Source organism: Lipotes vexillifer, unplaced genomic scaffold, assembly GCF_000442215.2.
Source record: "Lipotes vexillifer unplaced genomic scaffold, Lipotes_vexillifer_v1.1 scaffold230, whole genome shotgun sequence".
In the NCBI taxonomy this organism is placed as follows: domain Eukaryota; kingdom Metazoa; phylum Chordata; class Mammalia; order Artiodactyla; family Lipotidae; genus Lipotes; species Lipotes vexillifer.
Window position 1 is genome coordinate 4,632,366 of NW_006775143.1, and position 24,975 is coordinate 4,657,340.

The 24,975-nt window shown below is 56.0% G+C and overlaps 1 protein-coding gene across 1 annotated transcript in view; it reads right to left on the bottom strand.

Moving 5' to 3' along the window:
* Positions 1 to 24,975, bottom strand: part of COL27A1 (collagen type XXVII alpha 1 chain) — a 146,393-nt gene that overhangs the window by 21,621 nt on the left and 99,797 nt on the right. Inside the window, exons 29-45 of the mRNA XM_007449735.1 lie at positions 22,060 to 22,113; positions 21,489 to 21,533; positions 21,359 to 21,403; positions 21,012 to 21,065; positions 19,865 to 19,918; positions 19,000 to 19,053; positions 17,774 to 17,827; positions 15,863 to 15,916; positions 11,002 to 11,109; positions 7,441 to 7,494; positions 7,222 to 7,329; positions 5,961 to 6,014; positions 4,913 to 4,966; positions 1,248 to 1,304; positions 1,008 to 1,061; positions 359 to 412; positions 23 to 76 (exon numbers count right to left, since the gene is read on the bottom strand). Coding sequence (XP_007449797.1) covers positions 23 to 76; positions 359 to 412; positions 1,008 to 1,061; positions 1,248 to 1,304; positions 4,913 to 4,966; positions 5,961 to 6,014; positions 7,222 to 7,329; positions 7,441 to 7,494; positions 11,002 to 11,109; positions 15,863 to 15,916; positions 17,774 to 17,827; positions 19,000 to 19,053; positions 19,865 to 19,918; positions 21,012 to 21,065; positions 21,359 to 21,403; positions 21,489 to 21,533; positions 22,060 to 22,113 — 1,011 coding nt within the window. The remainder of the gene's footprint in view (positions 1 to 22; positions 77 to 358; positions 413 to 1,007; positions 1,062 to 1,247; positions 1,305 to 4,912; positions 4,967 to 5,960; positions 6,015 to 7,221; positions 7,330 to 7,440; positions 7,495 to 11,001; positions 11,110 to 15,862; positions 15,917 to 17,773; positions 17,828 to 18,999; positions 19,054 to 19,864; positions 19,919 to 21,011; positions 21,066 to 21,358; positions 21,404 to 21,488; positions 21,534 to 22,059; positions 22,114 to 24,975) is intronic.

A 24,975-nucleotide genomic window follows, 5' to 3' on the forward strand; every position in this document is an offset into this window, starting at 1 on the left:
TGTGGACGTCAGGGCCTCTTACCTCGTCCCCTTTCGATCCTTTGGGGCCCGGCCGTCCCCGGGGTCCCGGATGCCCCTGCAAACCAAGGTGAGATGACGCAAGGCAGCCCCAGGATTCTCTCCTGGGGAGGGTGGCCAGTCTCCGCCTGGAGGGGGGAGGTGTGGGGAGGGGTTTGGGGGTGCAGGCTCTGGGGGTGCCCCCAGGGTCAGGGCAGGAGAAACCAGAATGGGCTGCGCCAGGCCCTCCTGCAGGGAGGGTCCATTTAAGCTTTAAAAGGCCCAGTTCTTTAATTCCCCCACTGCTCCTCTGCCACCCGCCTCGGGGCAGGAGGGGGATGGGACGGGAAGCACCACTCACGGGTTGGCCCTGCTGGCCTGGATTTCCACGGAGGCCTTGTACACCCTCCTGTCCCTGGAAGTCAAGGAGAGACAGGTGAGGGGGCTCATCTTGCGGGGGGGGGGGGAGGACAAGACAACTTCCCCTGGAGGACCCCAGAAAGCCCTTGTTCTTCCTAGCCATGTGTCATTGTCCCCCTGAGTCTCAGCATCCTCATCTGCAAAATGGGTGAAATAATGACCCTGCCAGGGAGGATGAAGGTGGGGCGGTGAAGAGCCTAGGGGGCTGGCAGGTGGGGGGAGCTTGGGAGGGGGTGGTCTGGTGCTCATTCAGTGGCTTGTTCACGCTGCTTCTGTTGGGAGAGCTGTTCTCGGCCACAGATGGGGACACTGCGGTTCTTGGAGGGGAGAGGTCTCCCTCCCCCGCCCATCCGCTCCCTCCCTCAGGAAAAATCTCAGACCCTTCCCCTTTCAGCATGAACTACACCCTGAGCCCTTGCGGGGAGGGGGAGGGGGAGGGTTGTGCTTAAAGCCTGGGCACTAATGGTGGAAGGACAGGCCTGTTTCCTGGCAAAGGCTGTTCTAATTCTACGTTGCAGGAAACAGAGGCCAAGGAATGCCCGCTTATGACACTTCCGATGCCGCCAGCAGGTAGGAGCTCCGATACTTACAGCGTATCCAGGGTCCCCTGGCTCCCCGCGGTCTCCTCGATCACCCACAGGGCCCTGAACGACAAGAACAATAAAAAATGGGCCACTGGGTGCAGGGGATGCCACGCCTGGCCCTCTTAGGCCACAGCCTCGTGAAGCTCGCAGCAGCCTCACCCCTGCTCAGTTTCCCCGCCCCCTCCCAGGTTGGGGTTCCACCCTGGCATTGGTCCACAGGATGGACAGTGCGGGTGGGGGTCTTACCCGATCTCCAGGTGGCCCGGGGTGCCCCTCGGCCGTGCCATCCTCACCCTGCTCCCCCTGTGGACACAAAACTAGCTTTAGGACAAACCTCCTGCTCCTGGTGAATTCTGGGAATTCCAGACACTCTGCACTGAGGCCAAAAGGGCCTTCATCAGAGACGACCTCCAGTCGACTTAGGGTTATAGACAGAAAGACTGAGGCCAGAGAGGGAAGGGGAAGATGTGGGGTCAAAGGCACACCTGGGCATGGAACCGGGAATGCAGAACACAGAACAACGCTCTTTACCATCCCTGCTGCTGGACACCGCCAGGCCGATGCCCTCAGGCTGTCAGACGGGGTAGCTAAGCAGAGACCTTGGTCACACCCAGCTTTGCAGGGGACCAGCTGCCCAGACCTTCAACAGGTCCCTTCCCATCTCAGAGCTTTTTCTCAGCTGCGGAATCAGAGTGAGGAGGGGTGAGGGGGACAGTGGCAATACCCATGCAGAGTAGAGGGGAATTCCATGGAATGATGCAGAATTCCCTGCATGGTGCTCAGCAGGCAGTGACGATAATTCCAACAGCTGGCAGGCGTGGGCACTGCCACGGCCGCACACAGGCGCTCACTGAATCCTCCCAACAACGCTACAAAGTAAGTGATATTATTCTCCCCATTTTACAGATGAGGACACTGAGGCACAAAGAGATGGTGTGAGCTGCTCAGTCAGTCAGCCCCCAATGACACAGTTCCCTTTCTCTGACCCTTGCTGGGAGAAAGTGGGCCGAGAACCAGCTTCAGGACAAACGTCCAACCCTTGATGGGAGCCCCAGAGAAGGCCCTGGGCACTCAGCAGTCGGCTGCCTTGCAGGTCTTGTTCATATGACAGTTTCCTATCTGCAAAACGGGATTGTCATGCCTCGCAGCACTGCTCCGAGGACCCAGTGAGCAAAGGCGTGCCGCTGCACACAGAGTAGAGGCTCAGTAGAAATTGCTGTTGTTGATAATAATAACAGCAGGGAGGATGTGTGGCATGGAGGTGGTCAGAAAGACTGGGGGAGGAGCAGAGTTTAGAGCCGAGGTCCTTGGGCTGTGGCAGGCCACGCCGGGCCCTGGGCTACCCACAGGACAGGTGGCTGGACACCATGTGCCAGCTACAAGGAAGGTGTAAGCAGAACAGCAAGTGGCAGAACCTCAGGGCTCAGATTGTTCCAGCCCCAGACAACTAGTGTCACCTCCCATGGGGGTGCATTCTGGGCAGGGGGCTCAAGCCAGGGCACCTCCAATCCCCCTCGCTGTTGGCAGGGATTGAAGGAGAGGCCTGAGAGGCAGGAGAGAGGGGAGCCGTCCCTGGGGCTGGAGCCTGTCCCAGGCCCGAATCAGTCCGGAGGGCTGGTGGCTGTACGCCTTGGCCCAGGGCCTCTGTGGCTCTTGTGGGCAGAGATGGAAGGCATGAGGGACTCGGCCCAAGGCCTAGAACCAGTCGTACCCGGGAAGCGGGGGTGGGTGGCCCAAGGAGTGGGGATTCCCTCTCCTCCCTGACCACTCGCTATGGCTCTTTGTCCCAGGGCTCCATCCCACGGTGGAGGGAGACAGCTGGGCTGGGGGGTGTCGGGGAAGGGGGCAGTGTTTACCTAGTGTGTTCTATGTGCCAGGCACTTCATGAAGTGTTTCATACATGGTTTCATGAGGTCCATATAGCACCTCTATGCTGCTGTGACCACTGGTTCCATTTTACAGATGGAGAAACTGAGGCCCAGGGAAGGAAGGGTCTTAACCAAGGCCACACAAGACTCAAGGGGATGTCTAGGCCAAAAGCCAGCTCTACAGATCTCCCCCCTCCCCCACATCGTGGCTGAAGTTTGGGGATGCATCTTTTAGCACCTGAAAGCTGGTGGGGTCCCCCCATTCCCCATCTTTCTCCTTGTTCTCAGAGTCTTATCCCATTTCCCCAGTCTCTCTGGCCGCCACCTTTGGAGACAGACACATGCCCCACAGGGAAATTCCAAGTTGAACAATATATTGGCTCATCTAAGTGTCTGTTTCTGGCTGGAAAAGCAAAGGCCTGGCATCAGACAGGGTCTGGATCTGGTCCTGCCACACCTCCCACTGATCCTGAGCTAGTCCTGGAGCGTCGTGGAGACTCAGTTTCCCCACCTGTCAGGTGGGACCCTTACACTTCTGTGCCAGGGTCATGGTGAGGATTATGGAGAAATCCTAGCTGGGGAGCTTTGCTTTGGGGGTCTCCCCCAGGAACCTGCTCTCTCCCCACCCCCCACACCTGCCGCCAAGCTCCATCCAGCTGTGGTTGGTTGGCTATTCAGTCCTGTGAGTATTTTTATTTTTGAGCTCTTTAGGGCATCATTCCACAGCCCCTAGCTCAGGGCCGAGAACATACTAAATAAATCATTATAAATCCATAAATACCTGTTAGTTAGCAGATGAATGACGCTCTCACTCATAATAATACCTATGTCAGAAAGTGCATCCGGCTGACATATATGTGATGTCCTCCTTAGCCTCGTGTTCCCGAGGTACCCATCCAGTTAATAGATGAGGCAATCCAGGCTCGGGGAACGCTGGGGCCCTGCCCAAGGCCCCGGCTAGGGCAGATCTGGGGTTAGTGTCCAATTCTCAACAGCCACAAGAACCGCTTCTGGGGATGCAGACGACCCAGAGTGCAGGCACCCTCTTGTTTCAGGCTCCGTGTTAATCCCTCCTACACCAGCCCCGGCAGACCGTGAGGGCCGAGGAGGGACTCGGGGTTCTGAGAGACACTTTCTGCAGCTTCCTGTGGGATGTGTCAGAGCCTGTGGCCCACTCTGATTGCAGATCTGTTCTCCAAGCAGGAGGAAGGGGCCAGCTGGACGGCAAACCAGGCCAGGGTGACTCACCCAACAGCGAGATGTAGTTAGTGGGGAGCTGACTCAGCAAAAGAAAGGCGGGTTGGTGAGCAGGGGGGCGAAGAGACAGCAGTGGGGCGCCTGCTAGGAGCCCGTTCCAGCTGAGCCATCAGGGGAAGGGGGAGGAAAGGAAGGAGGGGCTCAGAGCCGCTAATGTAGGAATCAGAGACTTGGGTCCTGGGCCAGCTTGGTGCTGCCTTGCAATGTGACCCTCAAACCTCTGGGCTCCTGCATTCCCACCTGCATAGTGAGGTGGGGCACGGTGATCAGCAAGGTTCCTTCCACCAATTCCTGTCCTCTACCGAATCTGGAGGCAAGGCGTGGCACCTGGACACGTCTTCCCTCCGCCTGGGCGGCTCCCGGCCTCGAAATGCAGGTACTTCTCACTCTCCATCCTGAGCCCCCTCCTGGCTCTCGCTGGGTGATCTCGTTCACAAGTGAGGCTTCGATGCCCACGTTCACACAGATGATGGCGTGGCATTGTTACATGACTGATGCCCATTTCCCCTGGCTCAACCAGAAGCCCCAGGAAGGCAGGAACTGCGTCCATGTTTGTCCTGGTGCCAGGCACAGAGACGACACCCAATATACCTGTGCTGAATGTAGGTCTAATGGCTCCTGCCTGCCGGCCACAGCTGGGGTGACACTGGCCTCCTAGCTGGCCAAGGCGTGAGCAGGGATGAGCCTGCCGTGAACCCACGCTAGCCCAGCCGCAGTGGCCCAAGGGCTTGCCCCCGCCAGCCCCGGATATGAGAAAGCAGCTGCCGCCCAGGACCAGACACCCACCTTTTCGCCCTTTGGTCCAGGAGGTCCGAGGGGTCCCATGATGCCTTTGTGTCCCTGAAGGAAACAAGACGGCAGGAGGTGAGAGCATGGGGGAGGGAGGAGTCGGGAGGGACAGGTGATGAAGGACAAGAACTCAAAGGTGGAAACGCTCTGGGCTGTGCGATCAGGTCCCGGCTGTGTTCCGACTCGCCGCGTGAATCTGAGCAGGCCGTGTGCCTCTCTGAGCCCTGGCCTCCCAGACATGCCATGTCGGTCCCAGACACACCTCTAAGGGGTGTCCGCTTGAGTGGCTGAAGGCTCTGCTCATGCCATCTTGGAGCAGACCTGGGACCAGATCTCGGGAGAACCAGCTGTGTCTTCTGGGATGCGGCAGAGGCAGGGGGGCAAAATGCTTGCCTCAGAGGGCTTCCCCAGGCCGGGGTGAGAACTGCACACGCAGGCTCCTCCCTTGGGCTCCCAGCACCCACTCTCCAGTCTCCCTCTCCTTTGCCCTCTGCTTCTCCACCCCTCCCTGCAGTATCCCTTTCAGACACTGGATCCCACCTTCAAACTTAAGCTGTCAGGCCTTGCACACACATTCTTTAGCCTCCCCGAGCCTGTTTCCTTTTCTGAGCAAGCCCCATGCCTCGCTGAGGCCTAGGCTCCCAGATGTGTAACATGGGTTTGGCTCAGCAGCCTCTAAGGGGGGAGTTGCCAACTTGGATGTGAAAATGGGCTAAGGCCCATCCCTTCCACAGAGAGCAGCGGTGAAGCTCAGACACGAGGTGTGCACAGCACCCACCACGGGAAGGAAGGACTCAGCGAGGCCAGGGATTGGCGGGGAGGTCCTCCTCTGTCCACCCCACCCCTGCCTGGCCCACAGGTGGTTCTCGACCCCACCCCGGTCTGTGGGCCCAGGTGTCCCCTGGGGCGAAGGAGACCGTGAATCTGCCTGCAGTGGCCCGAGGGCCAGCCCTCAGCTAGGAGGAGGTGGGCGCAGCAGCCGAGGTGGCCTGAGTCCAGGCCTGCAGGGCAGAGTTCCGGAGAGGGGGAGGTGACATTTCCTTACATCGTAACCAGCCAGTCCCGGTTCTCCTTGGGCCCCCATCCGTCCTGGAGCACCCTACGAGAGAAGACCCACGTTGGCACAGAGCGCCGCTCTCACGGCAGGAACGCGGGCACTCTCTCCCGCAGGCTCCAGCCCAGTTCAGCCCAGCAGCCTGGCACATCCACTCTGCCCAGAACCCAGGCCGGAGAGTCAGGTGGAGAGCAAGTGGCATCTGTCCCCTCCTCTCCGGAGCATTCCTCCTCCCGCCCAGCCCTTCCTTCTTCCAGCTCCAGTGGTTCATGAGAGCCTATTGCTCAATTTTCCCCAATTTTGTGAGCCAATTATTAAACAAACCATGGTGAAAAATTAAATTACATGAACTTACAGATAAATCAATTAATTATGTTAAAAACATAGATGACAAATGTTCAAAACTCATCCCTTCCTAGTTATTTTACTACACTTTACTGTTATCTATGCTCATGAGGTTATTTCCATTTGTTGAATCTGTGTGGCGGACACACAGTCGTCCCTGGGTATCTGCAGGGGATCGGTTCCAGGACCCTCTGCAGATGTGAACCCGCGGATTCGGGGGCCGACTATACCAGATCATGGAGCTCTCTTACCCATCCCCTCCCAAGTCTGCATTCAATAACATCGCATTGGCAGCTTGACATCAGCCACCGTAGGAGCATTTATACCACGGAATCTTACAAGCGCCACAAACCAGCACAGCTGTTAACTGGCACGCACTGGCAGCTCAGAGACACTGCATCACCCTTGTCTGCCCCCTCCCTTGCTTCCTGTTGGGGCCCTCCTCTCCCTGCAGCAGTAAAACCCCTCAGGGACCCTCCCTTCAGGGCAGGCCAGCAACGGGCCGGGCCCCCCTCAGAGTCACCCAGGGATCTGCAGCAGCGTGACCGTGACCCTCATGAACGTCTTTCCAGTGGGAAAACTCCCTGTTCAATAAAAATACTCCCAAGGGTCTGGTCCCCTCTCTATACCCCAATAGCAGGACTTGACAATAGGGGGTTATAAAGGGCTTCAGAAGACCCACAGACCCCTTCAAATCGCCAGAAATACTGTGTTGTGTGTACTTTTCCAGGGAGAGGGGCTATAGCTTCTGTCGGTTCCCAAAGGGATCCATGATTCCAAAGAAGTGGCTGGGACAGTGGACACAGGCATTTAGCTGAGAGCTGAGGCGGGCGATGCTTTCCTTTCTGCCCTCGGCCCCCTCTGCTCCATGCCTGACCCCTCCCCCACCCACCCAGAGAGTTCTCACCGTTGGTCCCAGGCTGCCCCGGGACCCTTTGGGGCCTGGGGTGCCAGGGGGTCCGGGGTCTCCAGGGACGCCCATCTCACCCAGCTGTCCTTGGTAGCCCTTGGCACCCTGCAGTGGAGGAGAGACAGGCTGTCAGCAGGCCCCAGCAGAGGGGAGGGAAGGGCGGGGGCTGCAGGGCAGGGACACGGTGGATCCAAGCAGGAGGTGGGGGAGTCCTACCTTGGCTCCCATGCGGCCCTTCTCGCCTTGCTTCCCTGGTTTTCCTTCAGGACCCTGAAAGGAAAAGGAGAGAAAGAGAAAGAAAGATGAGAAATGAGAGGATACGGAGGCAGATCCACAGAGTATCGGAGCGCTAGCTCGGGAAGCAGACCGCCTGGGTTCAGATTGATTCTGCACTCAATACCCGTGTGACCTTGAGCGTGACCACACCTCCTGTGGTCTATGTCTTTGCAAAGTGGGGGCAGTGGTTGTACTTGCCTCACAGAGCTGAGGATTCAACCTGGTGATACAGTGTCATGCTTGCAAGGTGCCTGGTCCATAGTAAGTGCTCGATAAATCACTGTTGTCGTGGTTACTGCTGGTGCCCAGGCTGTCCCAATGGGAGCAGCTCTCTGCACTGAGCCCTCTCCATGTGCCAGGCACTGTCCCACCCTCCTAGCCACCCTGAGCCTCAGGCCCCATTCAGAGCCCCTCCTGTAGATGGTGACAGCCTAGGTTCCTAAAGGTGAATCGACTTACCCAGGGTCCTGCTGGTCCAAGGCAGAGCCCTGATTCAATTGCAGATCTGTCTGATTCTGTGTCCAGGGTGCCCACTGATGACAGGCAGGCAGGAGAGGTTTCCTAGGTATGCCCTTATCTCTGAGATGTTATGTGTCACTTCTGACAATCCCTGAGACCATGTCCCACTGACAGGGCCCCCTCCCTCAGGGGTTGAGGCTGGAGGGGTTCCTCAAAGTGGCTCTTTGTGACAGGAAGGTCAGCCACCCTTCCCTACTCTCCCACTGGGGCACCCAGGCCACTCCCTCTGAGAGGCCACTCTGCTCCCTCCCCCAAAGGCATCCCAAAGTGCTGCTCTCCCCTGCCTTGCCCCAGGGGGTCCAGTTGTCAGGGAAACTCAGTTCACTGGGGCTGAGTGAGTGTAAGTGTGCACGAGGGAGTGCAAGAGAGATGAGAGCGCAAGAGCGAGGGAAGAGAGTCCTAACCCCAGGCCCCACTGGGCTGGGATGTAGTGGGTAGGGCAGGCAGTGTTTCTGACCTGAAGGGACATCCAGACTGCCTGCAGAGGACAGTCCCCTCAAAGCCTAAACCTCAAAGGGAGCTGGGAAAAATATCTGTGTTCCTGGTAAGCACTAAAGAGCTGGTTTGATTTAATCCCTCTGGCTTCATTAACAGAGGCACATGCTATAGGATGAGGGAGGTGATAATCTCACCTTGGAATAGGCATTGCACTCTAAGAGGAAATACTGACTAATTGTGATGGAGGAGGGGTAGGAAGAACAGTGGCCCTGAAAGGACCAAGCACAGAGTGCCCTGCATCCTGATGCTTGAGTCTTCACGTGACCCCGGACAAGTCCCTCCCTTTCTCTGTGCCTCAGTTTCCCCACCTCTAATATGAAGGTCTTGAACTAGCCTTGCACTGTCCAATATGGTAGCCCCTAGCCACACATGGCTACGGGGCACTTGAAATGTGGCTATTGTAACTGAGGAACTGGATTTTTAATCAATTAAGTTTTAATTAACTTTAAATTTTAAAACTGGTAATTCAATGATTGGAAAACTTCTAACATTTTTGGAACAACTTGGGATATGAATCTACATTTTCAATTGTATGTTTTATGAAATCTAAATACAGCTCAAGTATTTCCAATGAAAATTTAGCATCTGAATTGAGATGTGCTCTAAGTGTAAATTGCACACTGGATTTCAAAGACTTACAAAAAAAAAAAAGGATGCAAAATAGCTTATTAATGATTTTTTACATTGATTACATATTGATATGTTAGTATTTGGGATAGATTGTGCTCAATATATTATTAAAATTAATTGTACCTATTTCCTTTTACTTTTTAAAAATATAACTATTAGAAGACTTTAAATTACACACGTAACTCCTGTTCTGTTTCTACCAGACAGCATTGGACTTGACAATCTCAAGGTCTTTTGCTTAAATGCTAAATAATCATCATGGCCCCAACGATGAGCCAGACACTATGTCCGAACTCTGTATCATATCTCATCCAATTCTGGCCACAGGGCTGGGAGGAAGGGATTATTTATCCCACGTTAGAGCTAAAGAAACAGGCTCAGGGGGATGAAGACCCTGTCAACGGGTCACCCAGCTAGGTAGAATGAAATGTGGATTCTTACTTTCTGGGACACCCCTTTTCCTAGGCTGGTCCTGTTTGGGCAGTTGTGAATCATGATTACAGGAGCTGGTGGCATTTACCAGCAGAATGAGGTGATTGCAATGGCTGATCCCTTGTCAGAAGGAGAAGCAAGTCAGTGACCAAGAATTCAGTACAGGGCCAGGGAGACAGAAGTCTCCCCCAGGACCGGGCAGCCGGCTGGCCGCTTGTTCTCACAGGCTCCTCTCCAGCTGAGAGCATCCCCGATGGTGAGGGAAACCCTGAATAAGGCCTAGAGCACCCAGTCGGGTGAGGCTGTGCGGCCAGAATGAAGACCTTTGCTGGGCCCCCATCCATACAGATGTATTTCTGGAAAGGCTTTGATGGCTCATAAAATTCTATTTTTAAATCCTTCACTGTTTCCAGGCCAGAGTGGGAGATTCTTGTTCTGCAGCCCTAATGCCAAAGAGACTCAAATACAGGCCTCTCATCACCTCTGTCACCTGGCACACACTCAGTCTGGCCCCAGTGAACCTCCTTCCAGTTCCAGGACTGGCAGTGACAGCAAAATACAGACATAAACACTGCTACCACCACCGCCAACACCATCCCCATCACCATAGCCACTGTCACAGCACTGCCACTGCCGTCACCATCACCAACAATAATACCACCACCGTCACTACCACACTAACACCACCATCATCACTACTATCGCCACCATCACCATCACCGCCACCACCAGCTTCCAGTCACTTCCTCCTCCAAATTCATAAAGATAATTTTTTATATTTCTGGTGCATTTTATAAAGTGCTTTCCTATCCAAAGTTTCATCAACTCTTCAGATGAAAAAAACCAAGGCTCAGAGAGAGGCAGTGATGTGCTCAAAGTCACGTTGACAGTGGGTGCTCGAGCAAGAACCTAGCCTTTGGACTCTGGGTCAGGGCTATTTCTGCAACATGTTGCTGCCCATTCCACAGTCATGATGCTCAAAAGTTCACTGAGAAAGAGCCCCTGCAACACTGGAACTCAAAATGATCTCAGCGCACATTCTTCCAAATCCTTCATCATACCAAGGGTGCAGCCCAGAGAGGGCAAGGGCAAGTGAAAAGTCACACAGCAAGTTGCTGATGGAGAATTGGGCCAGTGCCTCTCCTGCTAAATTTAGTGTGGCTGAACGAGGTCAGCAGGGGACAGGTTTGTGTAGGGCACGGCAACCAGGCTAAGGAGACTGATGTTATTCCTGTGGGCACTTGGGAGGCGTGGGAAGGTTAAGCCGGGGAGGGACACAGTCAGGCTGGTTCTCCGTGAAACTCTCATGTGAAGGAAGGATCACAGCACAAGACCCTCTGGCAGCAGCTGTCAAAAGACCTCCCACCCAACTGCCTGAACAGGCCCAAGTGTTATTCTCACCCAGGAGCCCCAAGTGCTCACCCGGACGCCAGTGATGCCAGGGGGGCCAGGCGGCCCGTCCTCACCCTTCAGTCCTTCCTGGCCCTTCTCGCCATGTTCACCATCGGGCCCGGGGTCACCCCTGTCCCCCTGGGTTGAAAAGGCATGAGGAGGGGAGAGAGAGAAAGAGAGAATAAATGTCACCAAGTCCATCAGAGGCGCCAAACCTCACGGCTCCATTTGGATGTCCACGGCAGACCTGCCCCTGGATTCCCCTGATGGTTCTGCCAAAAGGGTCAGCACGCAGCACGTATAAGTTTCTAGTGTCTATGCCTGGGCCATGGAGGGAGCTGCTCAGAGAGAAGAGACGACCCTGACCACGCCCACCCCGTAGAGTTTACAGGAAAGAAACAGGTTGGGACAGTAGGACGATTTCTCCCCAACGCTGTAGACACACTGGGAGGACAAGAGTCTTAAGAAGCCGAAGGAAAATTTTTTTAACTTTTTTTTTCCTTCTCTTTTTTCTTTTTTGGCTGCGCCACGCGCAGCATGTGGGATCTTAGTTCTCCGACCAGGGATCAAACCCACGGCCCCTGAAGTGGAAGCGTGGAGTCCTAACCACTGGACCGCCAGGGATGTCCCAAGAAGCTGAAGGAAATTTTTATAAAGGAAAAAATTCACCCGATTCTACCTCCTGGAACAAACTCTTTCCACGTTTCTGAGTTGTATTTTCAACCCTCACTTACACAAAACAGTTTACAATAATAAGTGAAAGGTAATCGTCTCGATTGCTACATACCAGGCTCAGAGCAGTGGAACAACTGTTCCACAGCAATGAAGTTAGTTAGTAAATTTAGCTTTAAAGGCATAATCCAACTGCACTGCATGTTTCCACCCTTTTTTTTTTTTTTTTAATGTCTTACTCTATTTACTGTGAGTATGCGCTCCCTTTGCTGTCTGCCCTGCATCGTTTGCATTCTCGCTGGCTGCAGTACATTCCCCCCGTTGAGCGGGTGGCAGCGAACGCTTACGTAGCACTTGCCATTCCAGGCCGTGTTCTGGCAGGCTAGGCTGTGCCAGGATGGGGCATGGGCTGTTGCCCTCGGCCCCATGAGCAGAGCAGGGCGTGCAGCAGAGGCAGTGGGGGGCAGGGAGGAGCGGGGCAGCGCCCATCACAAGGCCACCTCCACTGGGGCTTGTGGCCAGTCTGCAGGTGGCTGAGCTGTGACGGTACAGAGAGGCCCCCAGGAAAGGGTCGGAGGAAGGGGTGGGCAGAGGAGAGGTTCAGAGAGGCAGAGAGCATCTTTGCCATTTTTGTTTTCTGGTGCCACACTTTATGAGGGACACTGATAAACTGGTGTGTGTCCAGGAGCAAGAGCAGGGTGCACAGGGCAAGCAGCTGGAGCCTGGGAACTGGACCGCGGAGAGCACAGCCCGCAGGCTGGTCCCGCTGGGGCCCCAGGTTCTGGGCGTGAACAGCTGGGGCACAGGATGGCCGGGGTAGTTTCTAGCTCTGGTCCAGGAGGACGTCCCAATGAGAGATGTCCAGAGATGACACAGATGAGGGAGGGAAGCTCCAAGCTGAGGATAATCCAACTGCATGTTTCCACCCTTTTTTTTTTTTTTTTAATGTCTTACTCTATTTACTGTGAGTATGCGCTCCCTTTGCTGTCTGCCCTGCATCGTTTGCATTCTCGCTGGCTGCAGTACATTCCCCCCGTTGAGCGGGTGGCAGCGAACGCTTACGTAGCACTTGCCATTCCAGGCCGTGTTCTGGCAGGCTAGGCTGTGCCAGGATGGGGCATGGGCTGTTGCCCTCGGCCCCATGAGCAGAGCAGGGCGTGCAGCAGAGGCAGTGGGGGGCAGGGAGGAGCGGGGCAGCGCCCATCACAAGGCCACCTCCACTGGGGCTTGTGGCCAGTCTGCAGGTGGCTGAGCTGTGACGGTACAGAGAGGCCCCCAGGAAAGGGTCGGAGGAAGGGGTGGGCAGAGGAGAGGTTCAGAGAGGCAGAGAGCATCTTTGCCATTTTTGTTTTCTGGTGCCACACTTTATGAGGGACACTGATAAACTGGTGTGTGTCCAGGAGCAAGAGCAGGGTGCACAGGGCAAGCAGCTGGAGCCTGGGAACTGGACCGCGGAGAGCACAGCCCGCAGGCTGGTCCCGCTGGGGCCCCAGGTTCTGGGCGTGAACAGCTGGGGCACAGGATGGCCGGGGTAGTTTCTAGCTCTGGTCCAGGAGGACGTCCCAATGAGAGATGTCCAGAGATGACACAGATGAGGGAGGGAAGCTCCAAGCTGAGGTGTGGGCCAGTGCAGAGCAGATCTGGGCACCAGGAAAGGGTCGGACAGGTTGGGGTCTGAGGTCCCTTCGCACGGAGATTCTCAGATTCCAAACTCAGCCTGGCAGGGAGACGGGGCCGGTCCTGATGCCCCACTTGCAGACTCTCTTGGCTCCAGGATTCCCCTTCTGGCCTGTCAACCTGGCCACCTGCTCTCCTAGCTCTCAGAGGCAGGCAGCCCGTTCCAGATGGCTGGGCTGGATTTCTGTGAGGGGCTCTAGCCTGGGCCCTGCAGGGGCACAGGCTCCAGGGACTACCCAGACGCCCAGAGCCTGGGCTCCCACACAGCTGGGGTGGGCGACCCTGTGGATCCCATGCGGAATGGGGTCTGGGGGTGGAGGGCTAGGGAATCCCAGAATCCAGGACATCTGTCAGTGCTCAGAGGAGCCTTACAAGTTGCCTAGCTCAACCCTCCTACTTACAGATGGGGAAACTGAGGCCCAGAGAGAGGTACAGACTTCCCAGTACCACACGTGAGTCCATGGCAGAGCATGGGTGAGACCTTGGGTTCTGGTTCCTTCTAATTCCAAGGCTCTCTGCTCAGGGGACAATACCTTCCTCACCCCTGGATTCAAATCTTGCTGCCACCTCTCAACAGCTGTGTGACTTGGGCAAGTTTCCTCATTTGCAAAATAAGCACCAAAGGGTTACCGTGGGGAGTGAAAGAGATAATCCATGTGAATGATAGCTTAGCATAGCATCTGGTGCACGAGCGCTGGATAAACATTACTTATTACTAGGAATCACCACCACTGTTGCCACCATCAGCTGGTTATCTCAAAAGACATAATCAGCATAAACTGTAAAGTGCCGTCCATTTCAAGAGAGGTTGTTTTCACCACGAAGGTGATGCTTGGACGAATACCATAAAGGAAACAGATTCTCTCCTGGATTCACACAAGGACCTGGGAAGATGCCATACATCTGCCGGACTACTCCGGCCCAAGGTCTAGGGTAGCACTGGCTTTGGAGGGAGTGAGAGAAGCAGGCAGGGCCGAGGAGCCATGACAAGTGAGCAGGAAAGACTGTGTAAGACACCCAAGTCTGGAAGACCCCCTCCCATCCCACCTCAGCAAAGATTCCAAGGAGAAGAAAGGTGGCTGCCCAGAAGTGAAGGAGGTCCCCACATTGTGCCTCGGTTTCCTCATCTGTCAAGTGGGGATGGTAATGAATCCAGCTCAGAGGATTACTGGGAGGATTAAATGGGTCAATTCATGTAAAGCTCTTAAAGCAGGTGATGCAAGTATGGTGAGCACACAAAGCATTTTAGCCAGAATGTTCGTCAGCATTCATCACGACTCATGCAGACATTTGGCAAAGGGTGTGGAGGAGCCATCAAGTGCTCTGGGTCTCCGGAGCCAGACCCAGTTATACCCTGGGATACAGCAGGGCTGGAGGTGAGAGAAGGTAGACAGATGGCAGACAGGGGGCGCACTCGACCTTGCAAGCAAAACACAGGTTGATGGGAAGCCAGCCAGGGGCTTGTCACAGAGGCATCCTGGGAGGTGGGGAAGCCATGGACCCAGGGCAATTATGTGGGTGGAGGTCTGGGGATGGGGCAGTAGAGGCTCAGATAAGAGGGGTGCTTATCTGAGGTCACATGGAGAGTCAATGGCTGACAAAGGGAATGCTGGGATGTGGCACTTGGGATCCTGAGCTGGGCAGCTGACAGGTCAGCCCTGGGGAAAACCCACCTAATGGTCCAGGACCAGGCCAGGGCTGGTAAGTCAGAGAGTGAACCTGCCAAGGGGTTCAGGGGAGCCCTGGCGCCTCCTTAAGGCCCCAGCATCTGTAGCTGACAGATGAATCTATGGAATGTAGCAGGGCTGAGTCAGGCCCACATATTTTGGTGCCAGTGAGCCCTGGGTTTGAATTTTGGATTTTCCACTCATAGCCCTAGACTGTAGATGAATACACCTTGGCCTGAGCCTCAGTTTCTTCACCTTTAGAATGGGCGCATGGTGCAGAGAGGTAGCCGAGGCTTGGGTCTTGCCTGTGCCAATTACTAGCAGTGTGTCCTTGGACAAGCGGTTTAACCTCTCCGAGTCTGTTTCCTCATCCAGAGACAGATTTTACCCCATAGCACTAATTGAGATGATACATACAAAGGGCTTAGCACAGTCCCTGATACACGTGTGCCTTGTTCTCCGTAAATAGTGGCTATGGCTCATGGGTGGTGATTATTGTTCTCCTGATCTTTTAGGATGTTTGGAAGATAACAGATATCAAAGCTGCTGGCTCTGGGCCTGGCACAGAGCAGGGATTCAGGTACCACTCTGAGCCAAGAGAAGCTGCAGTTTCAAGGAGAAGGGTGGCAGTGAGGAGTGGAAGGTGGGGCTGGTCTCTGGTCTTGCCTGAGCAGGGTAGAGGGCGGGTGCTGGACAGGGCTCACCCCCACCCATCCTGCTCTCCCTGGGAGTAGGAGGCTGACCTCAGAGCTTATGGGAACATAGTGCTTCTGGGGGAAAACTTAGGTCTTGGATGGGAGGACAGTGGGGGCAGAGGGAGAAGGCAGTTCCAGAACATTCTCTCCCCCCAGACTCTGCACCAGAAGGACGCTTACCTTCAGCCCGTCGGGCCCTGCAGGGCCACTGTCACCCTCGAGGCCTGGCTCTCCCTGGAAAGGGTAGTGGGGAAAGATGAGGAGACATTACTGGGGAGGGGCTCCCAGTGCGCTTTACTTCCTCCTCCTCCTTGGGACAAGACCCCAACCCCTGATCTCCAGGTAGGAGGGGCCTGGAATGCCTGGCACAGCCAGTAAACAGTGGAGCAGACCCCCAAGCCACAGCCTGTTGTGTGTGCAGGGTGGGGTGAGGTAGGGGCTGCACGGGTTAGAAGGCGCTGGTCCTGTGTCTAGGTGGGCTGTGGTTGGAACGGGGAGGTAGAGCGGCCAACTGGTTGAAAAGGCTTTGACGTCAGACGGATCTCGATGCCTCCACTGGCCTTCCCATTCACTGGTAGTCTGGCCACAAGCAAACTCCTTAGCCCCCATGGGTGTCTGTTTTCTCATCTGAAAATGGGGCTGATACACTTCCTTTAAGGGTTCCTATGAGACACAGTATAAGCATCCCACAAATAGTAGCCATTAGATATATTCTTCCTGGAATTTGGAGTGAGCCCTCATGGAGTGCCTTGGTGGAATCTCATTTCTCAGATGAGGAAAGTGAGGCCATCCCTCAGACTTTTTTGCCAGCAAGTGTGGGAATGATACCAAGACCCTGAATCCCATCTGACCTTAAGCCAGGTTCCCTGCTTGCCTTTCTAGCTCCAAAGATGCCCTTGGATGCCTCAGTTATCTAAATGGCTGTCAAGTTAAGTTTGTGTCTCTCTCTGCTTTTTCATAGCTGTTCAGCATCTGAGCTGGAAGGGGCCTCAGAAGTCATCATATGCAGGAATTGGCAAAGATGGGAGGACAGGTGTGTAGATTCCACCCCTCTTGTGCCCATGGCAGACATCACTAATCTATCTACTAGAATATGGCTCCATGAGGACAGGGCCTTCTGTTACCCACTGCTGTGAAGTGCCTGGCACACAGTGGGCATCAAGTGAGTACACGTCATTCTCTTTCCTAGTGAGCCCAGAAGGAGCCTCAGGATCCTTCTTAACATGGCACTCCAAGAAACGATACTGCTCAATCTTCCTTGACAGACAAGATTGCCATCTGAAGACTTCAAGCTCCATGCTCATCCTCTCTTGCCCTGTGGCCCTCTCCTCTCATTCTATGTCTTAACTCAATTTGAGGAGCCTCTTAACTTTGGGCAGGGAGTAACGTGAGGCATTGGAAAAAGGGAAAAATGAGCAGTTGGATTGGGGGCCTGGTGTCTCCATGAGCCAGGGCCCCCCACACTAACTCCCACTCAGTCCTGGGCCGCACCTTCCCCATCTGAAAGGTGCTAGAGGATGCCTGCTCTGTATTTCTCACAGCACCCTGGGGTCTCCATTCAGACAGGGATCTTATAAATCAGGCAGAGAGCCTAGACAGGTGGACACAGAGGCATCCCAAACCTTCTCAGAGGAAGCCAAACTCCATGGGCTTCTTTTGGTAAAGGGGAAGATAACCTTTCAGATAACCTTCCGTGGAACAGTTTTAGGGATGGTAACAGGTGTTTTTCAATAAAAGCACTTGGAGGGCAAATAAGTTTGGAGACTGTGGATTAACCCTCCCCAAACCCCAATTTCTTGGTTGCAGGCCTTCTCAGAGCCTTGAAAATGCTACTGCTAATGTGTAAGGGGGAACACCGAGCACGCAGAATCTCAAACATTTTGACCACTGAATGCTTTTCTCTGAGGAGCGCCTCTGCATTGTGGAAATGCTGGCCCGCCAAGGGAGACTGGATGAGGCTGCAGACATTCACAGTCTGTTTCTGCAGTTGAGGAAACTGAGGCTCAGGGAAGCTGAGTAAAGCCCTTCCCCCCTCCAGACAGCCAGGGAGGGGTGGGACTTTCCAGGGAGAATGAATTCGCTTTGACTTACCCGCTGCCCAATGAGGCCCGGCTCCCCAGGGGTGCCCAGAGGCCCAAGGTCACCCTAGGAGAAGCCAAACACAAGTCCATGGGTGGGGGGGTAGGACCAGCCCCAGCCCTCACCTTCTTGTTCTCACTGGTTCTGACGTGGGAGGAGTGGGGAGTGGGGCGGAGGAAGCTCTTTCTCCCTAGGACCAGAGAGAAATTGCAAAATGCCAGCCAGAGCCCCTGTTCCCAATAAGCCCTGGACAGGTCAGGATCACGACCGCCAGCATCACCACCACCATCACAGCTCAGCTCACACCTACATAGTGCTGTTCTAAGTGCCTTTTCATTTTACACATTTAACTGTTGCAACAACCCTGCCAGGAGAGATATCTTCTTTTACAAAGGAAGAGACAGAGGGACCTCAGCTTAAGTAACCAGCCCAAGCTCATGAGGCTAGTAAGTGACAGATTCAGGATCCAAACCTGGGTAGTTTGGCTCCAGGGAATATCGGATGCAGAGACGGCAACTCTGAGGCTGACCACCTTTTCTCTCCCTCCCTGAGAACCTTGGAGAGAAACCCAAAGAAGGAAGAGGCCCTAAATGAACCAGAATAAATGTCACCCAGCTCCTCCAAAAGACCCCAGAAGGGTCTTTCTCATGTGGGGATTTCCAAGCTACACTCTCTCCCGGCTGGTGTCTGAGGGCACAGAGCGGAGGCAGAGCTCCCAGCCCCCAGCCCTGCCGTGGCCAGAACCATCCCATTACTACCTCTTTTATATATGGGTTGGTTTCCTGCATTATTCAAGCAAAGGATTCTGGAACTACGTCAAGACTGACAGTCCCAGGCCTCCGGGGCCTGCACAGGGAGCAGGTCCTCTTCCAACAGCAGCGCGGGGAGGGGTCTCTCCCCAGAGCCCAGGGATCAATGGGCTCCTGTTTCCCTGAAGGTAATGAGGGGCACCAGTGCTGAAATGCAGATGGTATCGCAGGAGGCCAGGAGGTATGCCCGTCCCAGCGTGGGGCAGGTGCCAGAGAAAACACTGCCAGACAGGGGGCAGGGATGGGGGCTCCGGGCTGGCTGGGCCATCCGCTGTGGCCATGGCCAGGCCCTGCTCCCCAGCCGGGAGCACAGAGAACCCATTATCCCGGGCACAAGAAAGGCCTGTTTCTCTTCCATGGAGACGATGGGGCCGCCAGCTGGGAGCTGGTTTCAACAAGCCATTTTTCTCTTCTTTCATCCCACCTTACCTTCATTCCAGCTTCCCCAGGAAGGCCTGGTTCTCCCACTGCACCTGGTGGCCCCTGCAAGAAAATGCCATTGGTCCTTCCTAGAGCAAGGGCTGGCCCCTGGTTGTAAGGGAGGAGATAACTGAGGCAGGCTCAGAGACGGCAAGGGACATGCCTGAGGTCACTCAGCGTGAGAGACACAGAGCTGGGAGCAGGCTGCAGGCTTCTGGGAGCTTAGAGTTGGGACTAGGCAGATGGGGGTGACTGGGCTCAGGCTGCTGAGCGTCGGGGCTGCCCAGTGACTGCTGGAGCCCCTCCCTCCCCACGAGTGTGGTTTACCCAGGAGGAGCCCATTGGCAAGCATGAGGAGGAAAATTTCATGATTCACGTAACAACAGGATGTCATCCTGGGCCAGGATGACAAGGGCGGGAGGGATCCTGAGTTATCACCATTGGCACGGCTGCAGCCCCTGTATAAACCCTGGGGCTCAGTTTTCTCCTCTGGGTAAGGCAAGGGTGTCTGAGACCCCTTCAAGCTCCTTGCTGCACGACCTTAAGAGGACTGCCTCCGCAGTCAAACCTCTGTGTCGGGGTGAAGTCCCAGCAGGGTCGGGGCAGGGGGCATTGCTGCTCTCCATGGTGCCGAAAAAGAGGCACTGCCAACCCCCATGCCGGTCCTGGCACAGCTGCATCCCACCCGCTGCCCCCGGGATTGGGAGCCCAGCCCCTCACCCTATGGCATCATGGTGGATCTACCCTCTCTGCCAGGGCCTCTCCCCATCAGTCTCTGCAGTACACAGGACAGGGGCCCCGGAGGCGGATGGCCGGGAGGGGCTGATACCTCCCCAGCAGCACCACGGGACGAACAAGGGTCCTCCGCACTCACCTTGGGTCCCATGTCTCCTGGAGGGCCAATTGGCCCCTGGGGTCCCTGAGGGCCCTGGAAGATAGACAGACACACAGACAGTTGGGAGAAGCCAGCCTGGGCCCTCTTTGGGGTCTAAGGCTCAGTAATGCAGTCTGGAGGGGCGGGTGAGGGAGAGAACCCGTAGAATCCGGGACTCTGCAGCCCATGCCCTCACCCACCCCTCGCTGAGGGTCCTGGGGCCTGCAGCTCTCCCCGCAGCCCCTGTCCAGTGCACGCCCGCCAACCCATCTGCCTCTTCTCCTAGTCACCTACCTAAGACCCAGGGCGGCCTCCCCTGCTCAGAAGGCTTCTGGCTCCCAAGCTTTGCTCACTCTGTCCCCTCTGCCTGGAGTGACCTTTCACCCACTCTTGGTCAGTCCATTGTTCAAAAGGGCGTCTACCTGAGCTTCCAGAAGTGGGGCTACAGCGCGGCCTCCAGTCCTCCCCCGCCCCACCCAGATTCCTCCTCCTGGGCCCCGAGGCTGTCTAGAAGCGCCCTCCACAGCCTCCTCACAGGGCTCCCCAGCACGCGGGACGCCCTCCCAAACCCCCCCTTCCCGCGAGAACTTCTTCGGGGCCCCTCTGTTTCAAACCTCTCAACAGCTCACTATTGCCTTTGGGACAAACAGCAAACTCCGTCCGCAGCTTTGGGTGACTGGCCCCCGCGGCCTCTTCCTGCCTTCCCTGGGGTCCAGCTCTCTGCACTCCGGGCACGCTGGACTCCATAGTGCCCACTCAGCATGTTAGTTTATTCTCATGTTGCGCTCCCTCCTTCGGAGACCTGAAGGACTCCGTTCCCTCCGCTTCTCACTGTGCTAAGCACTCTGTACACATATTCTTATTTCATCCTCACAATAGGGTGTAAAGGTAGGAACAATTATTCCCATCTTACTGGCATGAAAACTGAGGCTGGGAGGCAAGGGAGCTTAGACTCAACCCAGAGCTCCTGACCCCCCCCGGCCAGTGCTCTCTCCCTGACCTGCCCCCGGGGCGGTGGAGCCCGGCACTGTCCCGCTCCAACCCCTCTCCTTGTCTGACTGCAGTACCCACACCCCCGGGTGGGTGACCCAGCTGAGACCAGCCTGCCAGGGGCAAAGATGCAAAGAGAGAGGGAAAGGGCACTTACCGGTTCTCCTGGGAGGCCCTTGGTACCTGGGGGGCCGGAGGGACCCGGGATGCCCTGCAGGGACAAACAAAGGTGACCTTAGTCCCTCCATGGCCTTCTCTACCCTGCCCGGCCCCTGGGTCTCAGTCAAACTGTCGTAGCAAATGAGGGTCCGACCCCACACTCTGCCCTGTGACAGATGGGAGACTGAGTTCCAGAGGGGAAGAGACATACTGGAGAGTCTTCAGGGCAGGAGTGGGCAGCTAGGACCTTCGGGATTTCCACAGCAGGATGGGAACTTGGCTAAAGTGGCTATTTTCTCCCCGCAAAGTCCCACGGAGAGAATTTCATGAACCGGTGCTACTTACAGGAAAGCCTCGTGTGCCCAGGGGCCCTCGCTCGCCAGCCACGCCCTGGAAGCACATTTGGGGTTTGTTAGAAGCATGTATGACAAAGCAGGGAGTGGGGAGAAGGGCTGGCAGCCTTGGCCTGACATACCTGCTGCCCAGGCTGGCCTGGTCTGCCCTGTAGTCCTGCAAGGCCCTGCAGGAAGCAAAGCATGAGGTTGGGAGAGGGTGCTGGGGAGGACCCTTCACGGGGAAGGGACACCCGCTCCCACGGGAGATATAAGGAACCCATGGGGTCATGGCATCCACCCCCTCCCCAGTGTGCAGACGGGAAAACTCAGGGGAGTGGCTCGCCATAGTCACCAGGTGCTCTGGGCTGAGAACCAAGGACCCCCGGGTCCTGAAGGGGTCAGAAGCATTCTCGGCTCTCAGGGGCCCGGGAGGGGCTTGGGGGTCAGAGGCCATGCGCGATTCCTCCTCACTCTGTCTCATTCATGTGCTTTCTCTCTCTCGCTCATTCTCCCTTCCCTGCCCCCATGCTGGGGGCTTGCCAGCATCAGGAAGAGAGGCCGGATGAGCTCTCAGGAACGCGCCCTGCAGCCTCTCCGGGATGCCCTGCTGTCCCAAAGGGGTCTGTCACTGAGGAGGCTGTGAGCCTGGGTTCCTGGGTTCCTGACCCAGCGCGGGAGGTGAGAGGAAGCGTAGGCCACGGGGGTCGGTACCTTCAGACCCTTGGACCCCTGCTCCCCAGCTGGTCCGTCTGGTCCTCGGGGTCCCTGGAATAGGAAAAAGGGACTAGCACAGTGGACAGTAGGGGTCTCCCTCAGGCTGGGAACCAGGAGGGCGGGGCTGCCCAGAGCCCTGCACAAGCGGGGGGCTCCCTCCGCCTCGCACTTCCTGTGCACCCCCACCCTCAGGTGGGTCACCCAGTGCAGTGTGCCTGCTGAGATGGCTCTGCGCAGGGTGTAGCATGGGTGGACTTGGCTAGGGGCCCTACCATCCTGGAGTGGGGCTGGTGGTGCATTTAAACCCTGTTTAAAGAAACCTTGGGGCTCAGCCAGCCAACCCATTCCACGGACGCAGGAACTGAGGGCAGAGCCAAGAGACACGTGGCCAAGTCCCCACAGCCAGGTCTTCAGAATGCTGTCACCTGCTCTTCCCAGAGCACATGTGGGTCAGAAGCAGTTTGTGGACCACAGCCCTTAGGGGAAACTGGCAGAGGACGGACGACCTGGGGAGGGTCTACACGTGGCCAGATATGTGGAACAGCCCCCTCTCCAGCCAGATGTGCAGCTAATCTGGCCCAGCTCACATGAGGAGGGGGGAAGGACAGGGCAGCTGTTCCCTGGAGTTCTGGGTTCAGGTCTGACCTCTGAGACAGGATTCTTGGTCTTTTGAGAACTCAGAGGCCCCTGGGGCAGGCAGAATCCCCTCTTCCCCGCACTGCACAGATGGGAACACTGAGGCCCTGCAAGGGAAGTGATTTTTCCAAGGTCCCTTAGCACATTAGCAGCTGGTATTCCCTCCAGGGTTCCACCCACTGCCCCCTGTGTCCCCTCCATAGACCTCCCACAGAGACACAGATGGGATGGGGTCCCATGGGGTCCACCATGGAGAACAGTGTGGTGTTTGTTCTGCAGGGGGGCCAGAGAGGCCATGTTGGGGAGACAAAGAGGATCCTGTGAAGGAGGCTGACCCGCCCCAGCCTGGCAGCGAGGGGACCAGGCACACAAGGGGGCCAGGGAAGCGTCTGGGCATAGGGGATATGAGGGATGAGAAAAAGCAACATGGAGAAATCATTTAAATATTGAACAAGGAAATTTTCAATTAATAGTTGAACCAGAAAAACTGACAATTCTTCGTATCAGCTGCTTCAGCTCGACGCTGCAGCCTTAAATAGCACCACACTGATGAAATCACCCTGGGCCAGGAGACCACGGGCTGGGAGTCTTTGTGCCCAGTGTCTCAGGCCCTGGCCCAGAATCTATCAGGGGTCCAGCACTAGGCACAGTGCTGCTCAGGAAATGTGTGCCTCAGGGACAAGTGGCTGCTCCTTGCTGAGCCTCAGTTATCCCATCTCTGAAATGGGGACGAGAAATCTCCCCCTCAAGGCAGGAGGAGATAATGCACACGGGCAGCTGAGCACCTGGCATGTAGTAAGTGCTCAGAATACCTGCTTCCTCCAGAGGGGGCTGCAGGCTCCCCAGGGGCAGGGGCGCAGAGCAACGGCCTGGCAAACCTGGATTCATTCCTTTCCTCATAATAGGCAGCTTATACGAGGCTCAGAATTTTCACCGGTTCAAGCTGAGGTCTGATTAGAGGGTGTGGGTGCAAGTCCTGGTTTTGCTACCGACTTGCTGTGTGACCCCAGGAAAGCCCCTTCCTCTCTCTGGGCCTCAGTCTCAGATGGACACTGTCAGAACACGTGTTAGACTTACCGCCCCTGACTCATGGACAGGGGCCTGGTGGAGACGGACACAGGTTAGGATGTAGGGCATCCCAGGTCACGAGAGCCGGGACAGAAGCTGAGCTGATGGTGGGCATCCGGGCCCTCCTGAGAGATGGCTTCTGACCCCTGACCTCTGTCTCTACTGAGGCATTAACCTTCCTGGAAAGGGACAGCTCTGGGAGTGGAGCGGAGGCCCAGAGGTGTCAAGGGCTTGGCCTGAATCACACGACACCCTGTTTCTCCTGGGAATCAAAGCCTCGCTGGGAGGAAGGTTATGAGATCTATAATAATAGTAATAACATCAACGCCAGCAGCAGCAGCAGTCATAGTGAAAGCTATTTTCCTCATTTAACAAATAAGGAAATAGGCTGTGGTTGCCCTGCTAGTATGTGGAGAAGCCAGAATTTGAATGCAAGTCAGCCTGAGGCCCATTTTTTTTTTCCACCACTACCTGTCACTATTTATCAGTGTGGGAGTGAGCTCCCTGTCACAGAGGGTATGCAGGTCAGGGCCAGGACACGGTGTTAGAGGAGACAATATCTAAAATTCCTCTTACCTGGGAGACTCTGCTATTCCCCCGGAGCACCAGAGACCTCAGGTAGAAGCTGGGGCTGGCTGGGGGGAAACAGGATTAACCTTTCCTCCCTGGAAGGAGGAGGAGGCAAAGGGGCCCCAGCCACTCTCCCGCCGCAGCTCCGCTGTGCAGGGAGAGGCACGAGGGCAGTGCACAGCCTAACCCTTGCTCTGGGCCACTCTGCAGCTCGTCCTCTGTCCTGTGGGTGCCTCAGTCCTGCCCCCTCCTTCCCCAAATGAACACGGGCCAGCCCACCCTGCTGGAGGCAGGTCTGGGTTTCTGTCAGAGCCACAGATCTGTTCTCTTGTAGCCACTCCCCAGGAAGATGTTTGCAGTCACAGCCGGGTCTGCCTCCCAGCCAGGTTGGGCGTCTGGCTTGGCTGGGAGGAGCCCCAGGGGACAGAAAATCTGGCCAATCGCAGCTCTTGTGAAAAAGGGATGGAAAGGGAGTGAACGTGTGCCCAGCCCTTGCTACACACAGCTGCCCTTCCAGGTGCTTACCACTCGAGGTGCTGGCAAAGGGATTCTATCCCCACAGCCATCCCAAGAGGTCGGGGGCTTCCCTGGTGGCGCAGTGGTTGAGAGTCCGCCTGCCAATGCAGGGGACACGGGTTC